Source organism: Rhinolophus sinicus, linkage group LG15 (assembly GCF_036562045.2).
Source record: "Rhinolophus sinicus isolate RSC01 linkage group LG15, ASM3656204v1, whole genome shotgun sequence".
NCBI lineage: Eukaryota > Metazoa > Chordata > Mammalia > Chiroptera > Rhinolophidae > Rhinolophus > Rhinolophus sinicus.
In genome coordinates this window covers 44,600,551-44,617,273 of record NC_133764.1, presented here as the reverse complement: position 1 = coordinate 44,617,273, position 16,723 = coordinate 44,600,551, and the positions used below count along the sequence as shown (strand labels likewise).

At 43.0% G+C, this 16,723-nt stretch overlaps 1 protein-coding gene and 1 pseudogene across 2 annotated transcripts in view; both read left to right on the top strand.

Moving 5' to 3' along the window:
• Positions 1 to 446: 446 nt before the first annotated feature.
• Positions 447 to 764, top strand: LOC109451945 (peptidyl-prolyl cis-trans isomerase A; annotated as a pseudogene).
• Positions 765 to 10,073: 9,309 nt separating this feature from the next.
• The window catches only part of IGF2BP1 (insulin like growth factor 2 mRNA binding protein 1), a 34,289-nt gene continuing 27,639 nt past the window's right edge, over positions 10,074 to 16,723 (top strand). For both annotated transcript variants that reach the window (XM_074319864.1, XM_074319863.1), the window contains exons 1-2: positions 10,074 to 10,248; positions 11,438 to 11,498. In XM_074319864.1, coding sequence (XP_074175965.1) covers positions 10,074 to 10,248; positions 11,438 to 11,498 — 236 coding nt within the window. The remainder of the gene's footprint in view (positions 10,249 to 11,437; positions 11,499 to 16,723) is intronic.

The window sequence follows — 16,723 nt, the reverse complement described above, 5'->3', positions numbered from 1 at the left end:
AGGGGCGGCCGGTTAGCTCAGTTGGTTAGAGTGTGGCACTCTTAACAGCCAGTTGGATCCCGACATGGGCCACTAGATTGAAATAACTATTTGACTTGGAGCTGATGGGTCCTGGAAAAATACACTTAAAATAAATAAAAAAGTGGGGCCGGCCCGGTGGCTCAGGCAGTTAGAAGAGTAAGTTTCCTTTTTTAGATTTTGAAAAAGATCTTTGTTTGTGTTTTTGGACTTCCAGGGCTACCACCCTGGAGTGTTCGGTGCCCAGCCACGGTCAACCCCACTGTGCTCTTCAGCATTACTGAGGACGCTGAGACTTTACACCATGTCTCCTTTGAACTGTTTGCAGACAAAGTTCCAAAGACAGCAGAAAACTTTCATACTCTGAGCACTGTGGAGGAAAGATTTGGTTATAAAGCTCCTGTTTTCACAGAATGATTCCGGGGTTGATGTGGCAGGGTGGTGACTTCAAACGCCATACTGGCACGGGCGGCAAGTCCATCTATGGGGAGAAATTTGATGATGAGAATTTCATCCTGAAGCATACGGGTCCTGGCATCTTGTCCATGGCAAATGCTGGACCCAACACAAATGGGTCCCAGTTTTTCATGTGCACTGCCAAGACTGAGAGGTTGGATGGCAAGCACGTGGTCTTCCGCAAGGTGAAAGAGGGCATGAATATTGTGGAAGCCATGGGGAGCTTTGGGTCCAGGAATGGCAGGATGAGCAAGAAGATCACCATTGCTGACTGTGGACAACAAATTTGATTTGTTTTTATCTTAACCATCAGACCATTTCCTTCTGTAGCTCGGGAGAGCACCCCTCACCCCCATCTGCTCCGAACACCCTATAATTTTGGTGCGCTCGCTGCAGTTCATTGGGTTCTGGATTTTCCTTGTTCCTCTCCAAGTCTAGCTGGGTTGCAGAGTTAAGATTATGATTATGAAATAAAAGCTAAACAACAACAACAAAATATTCTTTTGCCTTTTAAAAAACTTTTATTTATTTTAAGTGTGTTTTTCCAGGACCCATCAGCTCCAACTCAAGTAGTTGTTTCAATCTAGTTGTGGAGGGCGCAGCTCACACTGGCCAATGCAGGGATCGAACCCCAGCCACCCTGGTGTTACGAGCATTGCGCTCTAACCAACTGAGCTAACTGGCTGCCCCCTCTTTTGCCTTTTTTAATTGTGGAAAAATATACACAACAAAATTTACAAGTTTAACCATTTTTAAGTGTAAAATTCAGTGGCAAGGAGTACATTTATTTACTTGTGCAATAATTATACTATTCATCTCAAGAACTTTCTCATCCTATCAAGTTGAAATTCTGTACCCGTTAAACACTAACTCCCCACCTCACCTCCCAAGCCCTGGTAACCACCATTGCACTTCCTGTCCCTATGAATTTGACTATTCTAAGTACCTCATATAAGTAGAATCATATATTTCTCCTTTTGTGTCTGGCTTATTTTACTTAGAAGAATATTTTCAAGGTTCATCTATTGTAGCAGCTATCAGAATATCACTCCTTTTATGGCTGAATGAAATATTTTATATACTGGATTTTCGGTAGAAAAGTTACTCAAAAGTGCAACTTCTAAATCAAGCTACCAATTCTTAAAGTTTTTGTTGCCTTAAAGATATTCTCCCACACAGCCATATGAAATGTTTTATTTCACTATATTCTTATGAGTATTATAAATTAAAAATAAAAAACCCACTTTGCTATTTTTATGACCTGCTTGATTTTTGTTTTAATGTAGCCTGTTATAAAAGTTGTTATGCCTTTCCCTTGAGTGTGTATAGCTGTATTGATACCTAGAATATTCAATAAACTTCTCCTGTGGGCGAGTGGCTGTACTAGACTTCCTGGGAATCACTGAGATGGAAGGCTATCTTGGGGTGACATTTTTGCTTTGGATGGCATACAAAATTACAAATTTTTACATAGTTAATGGGGTGATAACTACATTCGCAGAAAAAAAGACCCTAGCAGAGCTCTTGGCAGGAGGTGCATGTGGGCTGTTCTTGAGGTTGTCATTCTGGCTGTGGGGCATTAAGTGAGAATAAAATGGCAAAGGGCTGTGACAACTAACTCTGATGGTTGTTGTCGACTGCCTGAAACCCTAGGCTGAGAAGAATGACAAGGCTATATGACCAGACAGGGGGGAAGAGAACGCTCACCAGTGGTCATTGGGCACAGGACTAGGGAGCCACAAGCCCAGAGATAACCTTTGGTTGCTATTTTTTTTTTAATTAAAATATCGCCAACATACAGTATTCTTTTTGGGTGTACAATATAGTTTTTCAATATTTATGTACCAAAAAAATTATATACCTAATAAAGTTATCACCACAATAAGTTTAGCAATAATTTTTCACCATACAAAGTTATTTCCATATTATTTACTAAATTCCCTGTGCTGCACATTTAATCCCTGTGACTTCTTTATAACTGGAAATTTGTACCTTTTCTTCCCCTTCACCTTTTTTGCTCTTACCCTCTAGCAACTATCAGTTTGTTCTCTATTCTATGAGTCTGTATTTGTTTTGTTTTGTTTGTTCATTTGTTTTTTAGATTCTACATATAAATGAAATCATGCAGTTCTTCTCTGACTTATTTCACTTAGCATTAAGCCCTCTAGGTCCATTCATGTTGTCGTCAATGGCAAGATTTCATTCTTTTTTATTCTGAGTAATATTCCATTGTATACATGTACCACATCTTTTTATCCATTCATCTATTGGTGGATACTTAGGTTGTTTCACGTCTTGGTTATTGCAAACAATGCTGCAATGAATACAGGGATGCATATATCTCATCAGTGTTTTCATTTTCTTCAGATAGATATCCAGAAGTGGAATCTCCGGGTCATATGTTAGTTCTATTTTTAATATTTTGAGGAAACTTTTACATAGTGGTTGCACTAATCTGCAATCCCACCAACAGTGTCCCACGGTACCCTTTTCTCCACATCCACACCGATACCTGCTATTTGTTGGTTGCTGTTCTGGATGTAGATTAATGAACCTTTTGAATAACTGAATTTACCTGTATTTCATCTGATTTTGGAGTATTGTATTTACAAAACAAGAAAGAAAAAGAAAAACGGAAGGAAGGAAAGAAGGAAGAAAGGAAGGAAGGAAGGAAAGAAGAGAGGAAGGAAGGAAGGAATGAACGAAAAAGCTTTTATAAGCTGAACACGTTTTATCTTATCACACTGACCATGTCTTCTCAAACAGTACCAAAAGATAACCTATTTAATATATATTTTTGGACACCTGTCAGCACTATTGGACCCCCTGGGTGATTTATAGTTTTTGCCCTCAAGGATTTGATATATAAAATGCTGATAACAAAATTAGCTATAAGCAACATATAATACAGAAAAATGATATAAAGAAGTAAAAGTGGCTAGTGACAATAAACACTGAGAGCACAGGGGTGCAGGAGCTCTGGGATTTGAATCACCCTGGGGGGGGTCTCAAAAATGTAACAAGTTTCTCATTTTGGTGTATAAAATAATTCAAGCATCTCTGTATTCTTCCACAGAAATAAGTTTGAAGTGATAGTAATAGTGGGAGAGGAAGAAGAAAAAGGGAAGGAGTGAAGAAAAGGAAAGTTTGGCTAGATATACTGATTAAAAAGAGGGAAGAAATGGGTTGAGGGGCAGAGGATCCCAAGAATAATAAAAGGGGGGAGAGAAGTAACAAAGGAAAAAGAAAAATTGAAAAGAGGGTAAAGGTAAAGGGGGGGAGGAAAGGAATTGACAGTGTCGGGAGTAGGAGGAAAAATGGAGGAACAAAAGGAGGGGGGGAGGGAGAGAAAGGGGAGGGGGAGGGGCAAGGAGGAAGAGGAAGATAGGGAGAGATCATGAACCTCATTTCAAAGCAATTTAGAAAGAACTCTAATATTTGTTCCCCACACACTTTGTAAACACATTTTAAAAATGAAAAGAAAATTATAGAAACCTATTCAATAATTTATCATATGACTGCTGACCAAAGACTTTCAGGTTATGTTTAAGGATGGAAGTTGTCTTAATAATTCTTAAAAATTTGAGGGTGTTTATGGGTGAGGTGGGTGTACCAAAACTCTATATCCATTATTAACCCGTGAAAATCACAAATCACTTTTAGAATTGTATCTGTTTAGTTAAACAATCAGTTTATTTTAGGAAAACAACCTACTATTAGGCTGTGTTCCTTTTCTTTGTTAAACTGATTTGTTTTACAAAGACAGATTAAAGTGTTTCTAATGAATATTTTGGTAATGAAATATTAGTAAAACAGTAAATGTATTAATTTTTTAAACTTAAAAAAAAATCCCCTTAAGCACTCTAAAATATTTGAGACAGTTCTTGAAAAAAAAATTCTTAACTAGAAACAGGAGTAAAACCAATTAATCTTATCAGGAATAAAACTAAACATGCAAACAAATGCTTTCGAGTTAGAAAAATTCCTTTAGTCTTAAAACACATAGATGTATGTAGCAAAAATCGAATTAACCTCCATGCAGTTTAATGTTAATTAATTCATTTTGAATTAAATTCACTTAAATCCTTAGAAGATATGTAGATTTAAAGAACAAAACTGTCTTTTTATTTTCACTTTAAATAATATTTAGGTATGGATTCTCTTTTGTTGCTTTTTCAATTTATTTTTTTAAATAACATTTATTTCCTTGTCTTTCCTTGAATTGTAAAATTTCCACTTAAATGTACCAGTGATCTATTTTGCATTTAGTGCAAAATTGGGACTAAACAAAGTTGTTCATTATCTCTTAAACAAATAATTTTGGAATGAAAAAATACAAAAGGCAGTAATAGTGTAGTGTGAGGAATGTTATTGACCATTTATTTTACATGTGTCAATAGGGGCTAGTGTGGTGTAGTTTAATTTACTAACTAACTTAATTTGGAAACATCCATTTTTTTAAAGTTTATAAAATAAACTACTCCTTTTATTATCTAAAAATTTCTACCATGCAAACCTAAGCCAAAACAAAAAAATTGAGCAGTTTTGTCACACACACTGTGTGACCCATAGAAAAACAAATGATTGTTCTTAAAGTTCTTTTTTCTCCTTGAACCTCTTCTATTTCTGGAATAAACACATTTCTTTGTAAGATTTTAAACATTAAACACTTTTGAATGATACTTTGAAAGAGGAAGTTGTCCTTTTCAGCTTATAATTTTCTTACATTTTATGAGTTATCTTAGGCACATAATTATCCTTATTTATTTGACAGGAGAAAATGCTACATGTGCTTTTAAATTTTGACTATTTTACAGTTTTTCAAAATTTATAGTCTTCTAAAAGAACCACATTAAAACTTCAAGTTGCAGGAAGAAACAAAATATCCCAGGGCAACAACAATGAAAAAAACAAGCAAACAAAATAAAAACCAAGCAAACAAAAAACAAATTCCTCCTAAAACTTTGAAGTCAGAACAGCTGTCAGGAAATGAGAACTTTTATTTTTGTATATTTTATAGACACTGTAATTTCATTTCAAAATTATGGTTCATTTGAAAATAAAAATAGAAAAAAATTCAATTTTAATGTATTTCCCTTCTAACTGCTTACCAATTGTTTTGTGTCCTTTCTTTTGTAAAACAGGCTAAACTTTTAAAATAGAAAGTCATTGATAAATGTTAGATTTGAAATGCAATATATATTCTGGAGATTTATCCATAGGAGCTAATCTAAAAGGAAAAAGTTATATGCCCCCCAAATCTATTCAGTTCCACTCAGAAAAGTAAAAAATTTGATGTAACATATATTTTAAAATAACAATGATTAACTTACACCTCCTGAAATGAATGCTACATGTTTGCTAAAAATGATAGTTATGAAAACTTTGAGGCAGCCTGGGAAAATGCTTATGGTACAACAGCAAGGAAAAAATTAAGCTATAAAAATAAGTTGACAAAATATAAAATATTACAAGTGAACAAATATTGGAAAGAAAAATTTAAAAAATAAAAGTAAATTTGTATGACTCGTGGAATTGTTGATTTTTTTCACTTTATATTTGCAATTAAAAATGTTATTTCATTCTCTTAAATGTTTTTGTCTCTCTGCATGTGTTTGTATATTCACATTGAAGGAAAATGGATCAGAATCCCATTTTTAAAATGGAGTCAAGGTTCAGTGTTTCTGAATTCAGAGGAAAATTCAATTCTGCAACTAGACCAAACAATTCTCCAGGAAAAATGAAAGAGGAGAACAAGAAGAAGTATAGCATAATAATTAATAATTGATAATAATGTTAATTATTATTAAAGAAAACAATTTATCCTGCAGCTATATTTTTAATTCTTACAAACTAAATTTAACTGAAGATTAATTTTTCCCAAAAGAAGCTGTGTAGAAAAAAAAATTGAAAACAAATGCAATGTTTATTAGTTATCTGTAATTAAAAAAAAAAAAAAAGGATGATTAATTATGGTGTCCTAAGTCTGCCCATTCCTATCCCTAACCTAGGAATGTGAGTCTTGAGAAGAAATAACCCTTCTCTCAGGTTAATTTTAGTGCTGGGCTCACTCAGAAGGGAGAGTTGAAGCACCAATCAACATCACTCAGTCCCCCCAACTCCAGCCTAAAATAGCCAGGTCACTGAGACAAAACTGATTTGGGGGCTAAAAAGGTCTGCATCTCACCCCAGCTGTCTCCTCTCTCTTGTGTTCTTGCAGCCTCTGACTATACACAGAAGCCCTTGGTGGGGGAGGGGGTTGGATTAGAATTCAGTGAAACAGCTGATTTTTAAAACGCATCAGTTTCAATTTAGCAATGGTTGGTAAAATTTTAATTTTATACCTTTATATTTTCTTCTCTACTGTCATTTTTATAAACTAATTCCAGTTCATATTTCGGCTTATATATTTTTAAATGGAAAAAAAATCAACCTAAAAGTGAACTGAATTCAATTATTACTTTAAAAAATTTTGTTTCCCTTTGATTCTAGGATAGGAAAAGGTGGACTGCATTTTAGAGGTCTGGATGTAGATTTTTGTGCGGTGTAACATGCTTTTGTTTTAGGAATGGATAGAGTAGTGGTTATGTCCCCTAGGGAGAAAACCTGAGAGGTGCTTCTATTAATTCCTTAAGATTTAAATTAAATGAAGGAAATAGCACGTCAAGTTTCTGGGAATGGAACACCCTGCCTAGTACAATCTTTCTTGTTCCCCAATATAGCAGAAAAGATTGAAGGAGAGTGGGGCTCCTATTTAGGGAAAGGCCAAGGAATACAACAGCCTTTCTGAGACTATCTTTTAGCCCTTTCAAAAGTCCACACACAACACCAAGAAAAGTCCCCAGGCAACAGACCTACACATTCTGGCCAAGATAATTTTTTCCCCTTGACTCTTAATTTTCCTCTGAATTCTCTTTGCTCTGCAGTTTGTATTAGCTCGTTTTCATTTAAAAAATGTTTATTGAATGCCTACTATGTGGCAGGTACCGATTCCAGCTCGTTGGATTTAAAATTATGTTTATGGTCAAGAGCTCATAGAAACAGGGGAGGGTCGGAGTAGGGGGTGGGATACAGATGTCGCCCACCTTCTTGGATAGACTTTTTCCTCTTAGCAACTAATAGCATGTAGTATTTTAATTTCTGTTGCCCCATGGAAAGAAAAAGATCGCAAACAAAAATGCGACAAACACGTGGCTGGCTAGAACAAAACGCGGATTTGGAGGGTCGGTTTTGAAGGTGGTGGAGACGGAGACACCGAGTTGGAAGCCCTCCCCCGCCCCCACGCCCAAGCCCCATTTCTTTGCAGCGCGCGGGGAAAACCGGGAGGGGGACAAAGGTGCGGCATGTCGTCTTTTAACTCCCGACTTTTCGAACGGTATAGAATCGTCTGGCAGAAGAGCGGTGCTCCCAAGTCGGAGTCAACTCACTGACTCTGCAAACAAATAAGAAAAAACCCAAGGCATTCATATCGGTGCAGCCAACACGTGTTGCAGAGTCGGCTCGGGCCGCAGGCGACTGAGACAATGGGGTCGGGGACCGGGAAAGGGAGAGTGACCCCCTTTCTCACCTGCCCTCGCAGCTCGCGTGCCCCCGACAGAATGCTTTCTCCCTCCCGCAGAACCCGGAGCAAAACCCGAGCTTCCGCCTAGTTCAGGGAGCTTCTGGCAATACTGAGGGTCCACCCCCTCTTTCCCTGGTTCCCTGGCCAAAGGGGCTCCAGGGTCCCCGGGTCGCGCTCTCAGACACCCCCTGGCGCCGTCCCAGCCCCAGGCGCTGGAAACTCTTCGGCCTGGCTGGTCGGTCCCCCGGCCCAGGATCCCGGTGGCGCGTGGAACGCAGATCCCGTTTTCCGCCGCGTATCCTGGACTCCGAAACGCGCGGCGAACTGCCCCCTCCCCCACCGCCGAGACGGGGTGCGACCGCCCACGTGTCGCCCCTTGCCCAGTCGGGTTCGTCCCTCGGGCTCTCCGGGCCGGAGGATCCGGAACGAGTTGGTCAAAGGCGAGGGAAGGGACCTGGGCGGATCCGCTTCCCCTCCCCAGGAACAGGCGGGGGGCGGACCACCGCCCCCTCCTCTAAGCTCCCGCCCCTCGCTTCCCTAGCGCCGAGCGGAAACTACCCCCTCCCCCCGCGGGTCTGACCTGGGGACGGGGGCGGGGCTTAGCGCTCGGCCCCCTGCTCTTGGCTCCTCTCCCGCCTTCCCGCCTGGATTCCTATCCTGCGCCCCAAACAAAGTTCCGAGACCCCAACCCAACGCGGGGAAAGCTGCTGTCGCTGTCCTGGGTGGAGCGGGCGGAGGGGACTCCACCTGTCTGTCCTCGCGTCGGGGCGGGAGAAGGGGACCATTCGGATCTCCACCCGGTCACTCCCTCGCTGAGACCTATCCCTTCGGTTCGCCCGGGTCTGCTCACGCTACCAACTCCTTGTCCTCTCCACCCTTCCCTCTCGCGGGGTCTTCCTGGGCCGGAGCCACCGGTTCCCCCAGGACCCCAAAACCTTCTCGTTCAGCAGTCGAACCTTGGGTGTTAATTTCTTTCGCCCGTGGGAATCCCGAAACCTGATTTCCTGTGGATCCCTCGTTCCCAACCGCGATCCCCCGTGTTCCCAGCCTCCCGGTCCCGCGCTTTCAGGGACCCTTGGTCCTGGGTTCCCGGAGGCGAGGGAGTCTCCCAGAGCTGGGGCAGGGAAGGCCGAGACCCCCCCCTCCACTTAAAAATCCAGGAAAAAGGCGCCTTTCTTTCTAAATCGCTGGTTCGCGCGACCCCCTCCTGAAGACCCCAGAGTCCTCGGCTTCTCTTTGTCTCTCTCCGCCGTCCCCCGCTTGTCAGTCGCTAGCAGTTAACCGTGGTAGGGTGGGCAAACCCCCCCCACCCACCACAGGAATAAAAAATAACCGTACATTTTACCCATAAAGAGGTGGGAGATTCTGGGCCCGACCACCCTCCCCCAGCCAGGGCTGGGGTAGGAGGATGAGTGGGGGCGGGGCGCCTCCCTAGGGGCCAGATTCATGCAAAGGGGGAGGGGGCAAGTGAAGCTTCGGGAACGCAGCCCCCCACCCGCCGCCCAGTTGACTCAGGGGGTGAGTAGAGTGCCCCCCACCTCCGGCGGGAGATTGGTGGGCTGGGCCGGGCTGGAGGGCCTAAGGTTCCGGAGGCGTCGGGGGTCTTCCCCTGCAGGGTGGGTGGGGGCTTTCACCACGTGGCTTCGCCTTTTTTTTTTTTTTCCGCTCCATTTTTTTTTTTCAAGTCGATTTTATTTAGAGGCGGCGCCAGGGCGGCCGCGGAGAAACGTGACACACCAACCCGCTCGGAGGGGTTTCGGACAGAAGGAAAGAAGCAGTGCCGCGTCGTCCACCTCCCAGCGCGCCGCGGGCACTTCTCCCGGGCCTCTCGAACTCCTCCGCGACCTCTGCGCGCCCTCTGGCCGCCCTTCGCGCCCCCGGCTCCGGACAACTTCAGGGGTGGGGTGCAAACAAAGTTTGCGGCTGCCGCCGCCGGCCGCCAGCCAGCCTCTTGGCCTAGGAGGCTCTCCGCCCGCGCCCGCCCCCGCCCTCTCGCTCGGCCTTGCTAGGGACCGCGTCCCGCCCCGAACCCGCCACCATGAACAAGCTTTACATCGGCAACCTAAACGAGAGCGTGACCCCCGCCGACTTGGAGAAAGTGTTTGCCGAGCACAAGATCTCCTACAGCGGCCAGTTCTTGGTCAAATCCGGCTATGCTTTCGTGGACTGCCCCGACGAGCACTGGGCGATGAAGGCCATCGAAACTTTCTCGGGTAAGAGTGCTCCCACCTCCCCGAGAAACCACGACGAAATCCCCGAACAACGGAGACCTGCGCTTCTCTTTTCCGTGCCCGCCAACTCTGCTCTCCCACGGGCCTGCGGGGCTTGGCTTCAGGACCCACCCATCACCCACCTCCTTCGACGCCCCCACCCTACCCCACTCTCCATCCCTACCCCCACTCCCTCACCACTACCCCGCCGCGGAAATATTCGGCGTTTCCTCACCCCTTCCTCCCAGTCTTTGGAGGCTTTAGTAAGGTCGTTCCCTGACCCCCTCCCGAAGGGGCGGGAGCCCCAGTGGCAGTAGTGGGGGGGCGCCACTGAGGCGACCCCCGTCTGGGCGTTATTTTCACGTCGGCCCCTCGCCATCCGCGCCTGGACGCCTTCTCCACCCCATGAGCACCCCTGGCTACCCTTCCTTTGCCTTGGGCCTTTCCAGGCAGGGAAGGGGCCCCCACTTCATTTGCGATCTCCCGGGTTTCCGTGGGGACTGCTGCCTTCGGGCCGACTTGAGAGAGGGGGTCCCGCTTCCCGCCCAGGCCCTGTAGGTTGAGCCATTTTGATTTGAAAGTGGGGCGTGAGCGGGTGGCGCGGTGGCAGCGGCGGCGGGTCGCCATGCTGCTTCCCGAGACGCGAGGCTGGGCGGGGAGGCGCGCGCCGCGGCCGCCAGGGACCCTCCCAGCGGTCCCGGCTTCGCTCCCCCAGGGCTTCACCTCCCGACCGGCCCGACAGGTGACCGCCAGGTCGCCCGAAGCCCTCTTCTTTGGCTTGACGGAAAAATAGTTTCATTTAGCATCCCCACACCCAAACACACTTTAGGAGAAACAGGGGCCCTTTCTCGGCCCTTCTCCCCACATCTGGGAGCCGTGTAGGCAACCCGCCCACACAGACGTCCTCGCACTCCTCCCAAATCCAGCTCCCAGAGCGATCCATGACCCAATTAGCCCCAGTGAGGCAACAGAACAAAATAAAAATTAAGAAAACACAATAATGAGTTTACAGACTCCACCATTCTCAGAGCGACCTTTTCGCATCCGGCTGCGAAATCCACTGCCTGGATTCCTAGGAAGGTCTCAAATCCCAGTAACTCCTGAATTACCCTAATGTCTTTCTCCTTCCTTTTCCCGCTCCCCACCCCTGTTCAAGCTCTTATATTGCCCCCCTCCCCTTTTTAATCTTTAGGGAAAGTAGAACTGCAAGGAAAACGCCTAGAGATTGAACACTCCGTCCCCAAAAAACAAAGGTAGGAAAGAGCTCTTCTCTGGGGAGGGGGACAGCCTGGGGGCCCTAAGAGACTGTGTCCTGGGGTCCATAGTGTCTCCAGTGGAAGAAACCCATTTCTGGCCTTCCCACCCCCAACTCCGGATGTTGGGGGCAGGGAGGGAAGATTGGCTAAGATCTTGTAATGGGTGGTTTACAGCTTGTAAAAAAAAAAAAATAAGCTGGGGCTGGGGTGGGCTAAGAAATATTACTTGGAAAAGTAAACTGGGAAAAATAGGGGGGAAGCCTTGTGGAGTTTGATTAAAGTGTGAGGGGCCATTTTTGTGGGGAAGCTAAAAGTCTCGAAGAGTTTAGACTCATGGACATTTTTGCAACTTCCTAGCAGGCCTCATTTTCTGATTTTCTGTTTTTTCCCACCCTTCCCTTATCATAATTTTTAAGTGGATGTGTGGGGGGGTCCCCTTTGGCTCCCTAGGGGAGGTAGAATGAGTTCCTGCTCCCAAAAGAATTCTCTTATGCTGGTGCTTTATTTATATAATATTTCTGCAACAGGCAAGGACACTAGTATTTTCAGACTCCTACCCCCAGTCCCTCATATCCCACATCCTCCCCTCCCAACTGGATTATTGCAAAGAATATGCTTTGGCTGTGCTATCCTTTCTGAGCCCCCACCCCCCCACCCCCCTTCAGTCCATTGTTAGGAGGGGACCATCTGGGGTGAGAGCTTTGTGTTCAGGCTGTGAGCTGGGGCTCTTTGGAGGGTCTAGAACTTCCTAGATGAATGGGTGTGTGTGTGTGGGTGTGTGTGTGTGTGTGTCTCTGTCTGTCTCCCTGTGCCAATACCTTTCTATCCTCACTTCAGCAAAGTGGGGTACCTCTGTCATATCCCCAAATCTAATTCATGGTGTATTTCAAATCTTTTCATTGAACTCTGGCTGGGAAGTATAAGGGCAGAGTATTTCTGCTTTCTGAAATCTGACTTTAAATGTGTTGACAGTGCACTTTTCTCTCACGTTGCAGCCCCCAGTAAATCTTTGATTCTCTCACTCCCCTACTCCCCTCATTTCAACTGGAAACTTGCTGCATTTCAGAACAGTCCTTGGCTTTTCTGAGTGGGAAGGTGGAGGTGGGTGGCTGTACCGTTTGGAGGCGGTTAAGAAGATCTAGAAAGTTTAACAGGAGGAAAAATCTAAATCTATCTGTTCGATGGTTTAGCTTGAGATATTTAACTTGGAACTATTGTATCTATAGATGGTCAATATGGCTTGTAACTGTTTATAGAGCTTGTGATTTAACATCCAGTGCTTGAAATACTGTTATTGGAAAGGCAATTAGAGTTAGGGATAAAGACGCAATCAAATTGGAAGGAAGAAAAAAAGTCTTATTTATTATTTTGAAACATTTCCTGGAGATGGGAATAAGAGAAAAACATTCACTGACACCAGTAGATTTATTGAGAAGATTGTGGACATTGAACTGAAATCTGGGTGTTTGAAACATGTTGAGAAATATCCAGAATAACTGGAATTCCAAAATATGTAGGGATTTTTTTTTTTCTTTTGCTCTTCACCATGGTTTAAATATTAAAGGGAATGAAGTGAAAAGCAACAGAAATAGCTAAATGTGATGAAATGGAACCCAAAATATTTATATTTTAATTTTCATGGTGCTCTGTATTTATGGATCTTTTCCCCTAAGCCATCTGCTTGCTTTCAAGCCATTTTTAGGCTCCTTGTTCCCTCCAAAAGGCATTACTGAGGGCTCTTTTGAGTTGGGAAGGGGTGGGGTTTGTGAGAAGAGTGGGTACAAAATCTGACTTTCCACACCCATATATTGAATTCGATCTTTTTTGTGTTCTCCCCTTCCTGAAATAATTTTTGAGCACAAACATTGAGTCAGTATGTTTTATTTTACTCTTTGGGGGTGGTGGTGAAAAGGCACTTCATTTTTCTAGAATGAATCAATTTTTGAAGTTTTAGGTTTTAAAAAAGTTTGTTTTCATGAAGTCCATATACTTTATCATTTTGTGTTCTTTGGGGAAGCATGTTGTGGTACGTGTTTTTAGTCTGTCTGAAAGTATTTTTTCAGTAGGTTTGTTACTGGCTTTTTCAATCTCATGGATGTATAGGACAGGAACTAGTTAATTAACTATGACTAATATTTTAAGCAAAATGAACAATTGTGCATATATATTTTGTGTATATATACTCTTATGTTTTCATTGTTAAAAACAACTTTATGCGCTTAGTTCCAAATGAATTAATGACTTCAAACGTTTCTAAAATATTGGTAAAAATTTAGCAAGCTAAATGGTCTTGGTTTTTGTTGTTGTTTTTAGAGGGGGGAGTCGAACAAAAGATGATATTACAGTAGTTAACCTCTGAACAACCCTGAATTTGAAGTATTAATATATTCTAACTTTGTATCTGTTTGATAAATATAATTTGTACCTTTTAAGAACCTAAGAGATGACAAACACTATACATTTAAACTGAACGATTTGAATTTTTAAAATGGGTGACATTAAATTTCTCTGATCACTTCCTCTTAGTCAGTCAGTGTTGGAATTTTGGTCAATTTTGGCTTTTTGTTGAGAATTTGTGTATATTTACTGTCAAATATTAGGACAACAGAGTATAACCAAAAGCATTTTAAAAACAGTTGTGGAGAGGGTTTGTATTACGTGTTTTATCCTGAGAGACACGAGAGTAGGTAAGGTAAAGAGGATACCATCTTAGTCGTGTTTTGGGAAATGACTTGCTGTTTAAGGGAATTAAACTTTTGCTTCATTTGCCACTGTATGTGCCTTTTTCTAGAGGAATGTGACCTAAAGATAGCATAGCTACTGTCAACTGGTGTCATCAAAATAAACGGTGTTGCTGTTAAAAAAAAAATGTACTGCATTTTTCTCGGTCAAAATGTATTCATGTTCAAAACTTGATTTTCTTAGGCAGGTTAATGTGGGCTAAAACACTTTCCCTTAAGTTTCCAACTATTAAAACAATTGGTCTCATAGCCTTATAAGTGTAAGAACTCTCAGAAAAGAAAGTGTTCAAATTTTATTCTGACTTTGCAGTTTAATTTCTGAAGTCAGCAGCTTTAAAAAATCTTTGAAGGGATGTCTTATAAATGGCAAAAGTGTTTTTATGTGATTTGTGGAGACTCTGAAGAAATAATTGGATCACTAAATTTTTTCGAAACAAGCAAAAATTTTTGCCTTCAGAAATGGGTATGCCTTTAGAGAAAATTGTTCTTTAGGGCTGAAAATCAATTAAAAGAGGGGTTAAGAAACAAGGGAATGAAAAAAAAAGAAGGGAATGTCTTCTGAAAAAAAACAACAAAGGAGTAAATACTGGAGTGGAAGGATTTTCAGGTACTTTAGTGGTTGCAGTCAGATGTACCTTTTAACAAGAAAGTATTCAACAAGTAAGTTTAAAGTAGAAACAGTTTATGACACTTTTAGTAAAGAGGTTTTCTTATGAATATTAGGTTAGTTTTTTAGGCTTTCAGTAAAAAAATGGTTGATTCTTAAAAATTTCTGCACTCTTTGGAGGAAAGGTGGAAATCAGTTCACTCTCCCCATTTTAATTTCCACCTAGAAAGTAAACTTTACAAATTCATAAATTAAGTTTTTTTCACTGCTAGAGAAATCCTTGTTACTTAGTATTCAGTATTTCAAGGTGACTTTCTTAAGGACAGTGGTATTTGATTATCCTTTGGAAGAGTTGTTAGGTTTCCCAAAGCAGAAAGATGAAATTTTACTCCAGTGGTTTCCCAGATGTAGAACTTTTAAGTAAAGAAGGGGAAGAATTGTAATTCCCATCCACTAATTTATTCAAAGTATAGTTAATTCTTTCAAATGTAAAGTTTTAATGGTACAGGTTTTGGTGGAAAAAGAGCAAAACATTCTTATAATTATGTTTTAGAAATGAAATACATGACATTAGCCATTGGAAGAATTTTGATTCAAAGGTTCTGAGCGTCTAATCTTATTAAATTACCTTAATATATGTCATTTGAATCTATTTTATGTGTTTGGGTACTTTTCAGACTCATTTTTGACTTTGTTTATTCTAGACTTTAATGTGTAACAACCGCTTGACAAAAAGATACCATTGAGGTGGGCTAGTGAGTATACAATTTTAAACGTTAAAAAAAATTCAGATCTGGTTTAGTTGAGTGAAAAGGGAGACTAGCAAATGCTGTTTGTTGAAGTTTAGGGGTTTGTGTTGAAGAGATATATATCGGTTATATCTGTTTATTTGAGTGTGTGTGTGTGTGTGTGTGTGTGTGTGTGTGTGTGGTATTGGTGTTGATATTAGAATAAGTGTATGAACCAAAGGCGTTTGAAGAACAGACATTTTGCCAGCTTTTAGAATTTAAATTTAGTCTTGCTCTCTCCCCATCCTCTTAAAAGATTCATTAAATGTGGCTAATGTCTTCCAGAAAGTGCAGCTTAGATTTTGGGACGGGAGTGTTAGAGAAAAGGGGAAGAAACAAGGCAGCAGAGGAGACTGGAGAAATCAGACGAGTTGGTCCAGGGTTGGAAATTCCAGACAGGGAAGAGAGAGAGAGAGAGAGAGAGAAAGAGAGAGATGGGGGTTGGGGTGGATTTCCCGCTTCCCTTTTAAAAGAGAAGCGGCGGGAGGCGCACAGTGAGCGACCCACGGGAGAGGCGGTCGCAGACACCAGGTTTAGAAGACGGGCGGTAGATTCAGCGGAGGGCAAGGCCATTTTTGCTTTCGGACTTGCCTGCCTTCCCTTCCCTTCCCCTTTTCAAAAAGCTGAGAAAGTCAGTCGCGGCGGCCGCTCTGGAGGCGCTTCCTGGAGAGCCCGCGCCGGCCCGCCTGCCCTCACCCTTCCCCGCCCGCCGCCGCCCCAGCCCCAGCCCCAGCCTCTCAATCTCTGCCCGCTCTGGCTGGGGCCCCCGCCTTCCTCCTTTGAACAAGCTCCTGCCCCGGAACATCCGCAGACCTGGGTCTCCGAGGAGGGCTTCCTTTCCCAGGGTCCCCGAGACCCCAGGCTGTGGCACGCCTGCAAATAACCCCCAACCTGTAGTCCTTGGAGCCCCCACATCCCCAACCTTGCCCTCCTGGCGAGTTCTCATCAGCTCACAGGCCTTCCCAGCGCCCTGCTGTCTTACAACCTTTCCATTCTAAGGCAAAAACAAGAGGCTGGTGAGTAAATGTGAAATGAAGAGGCAGAGGAGAAAGAGTGGGTAAGGAAGAATTAAGAGGATGAGCGGTG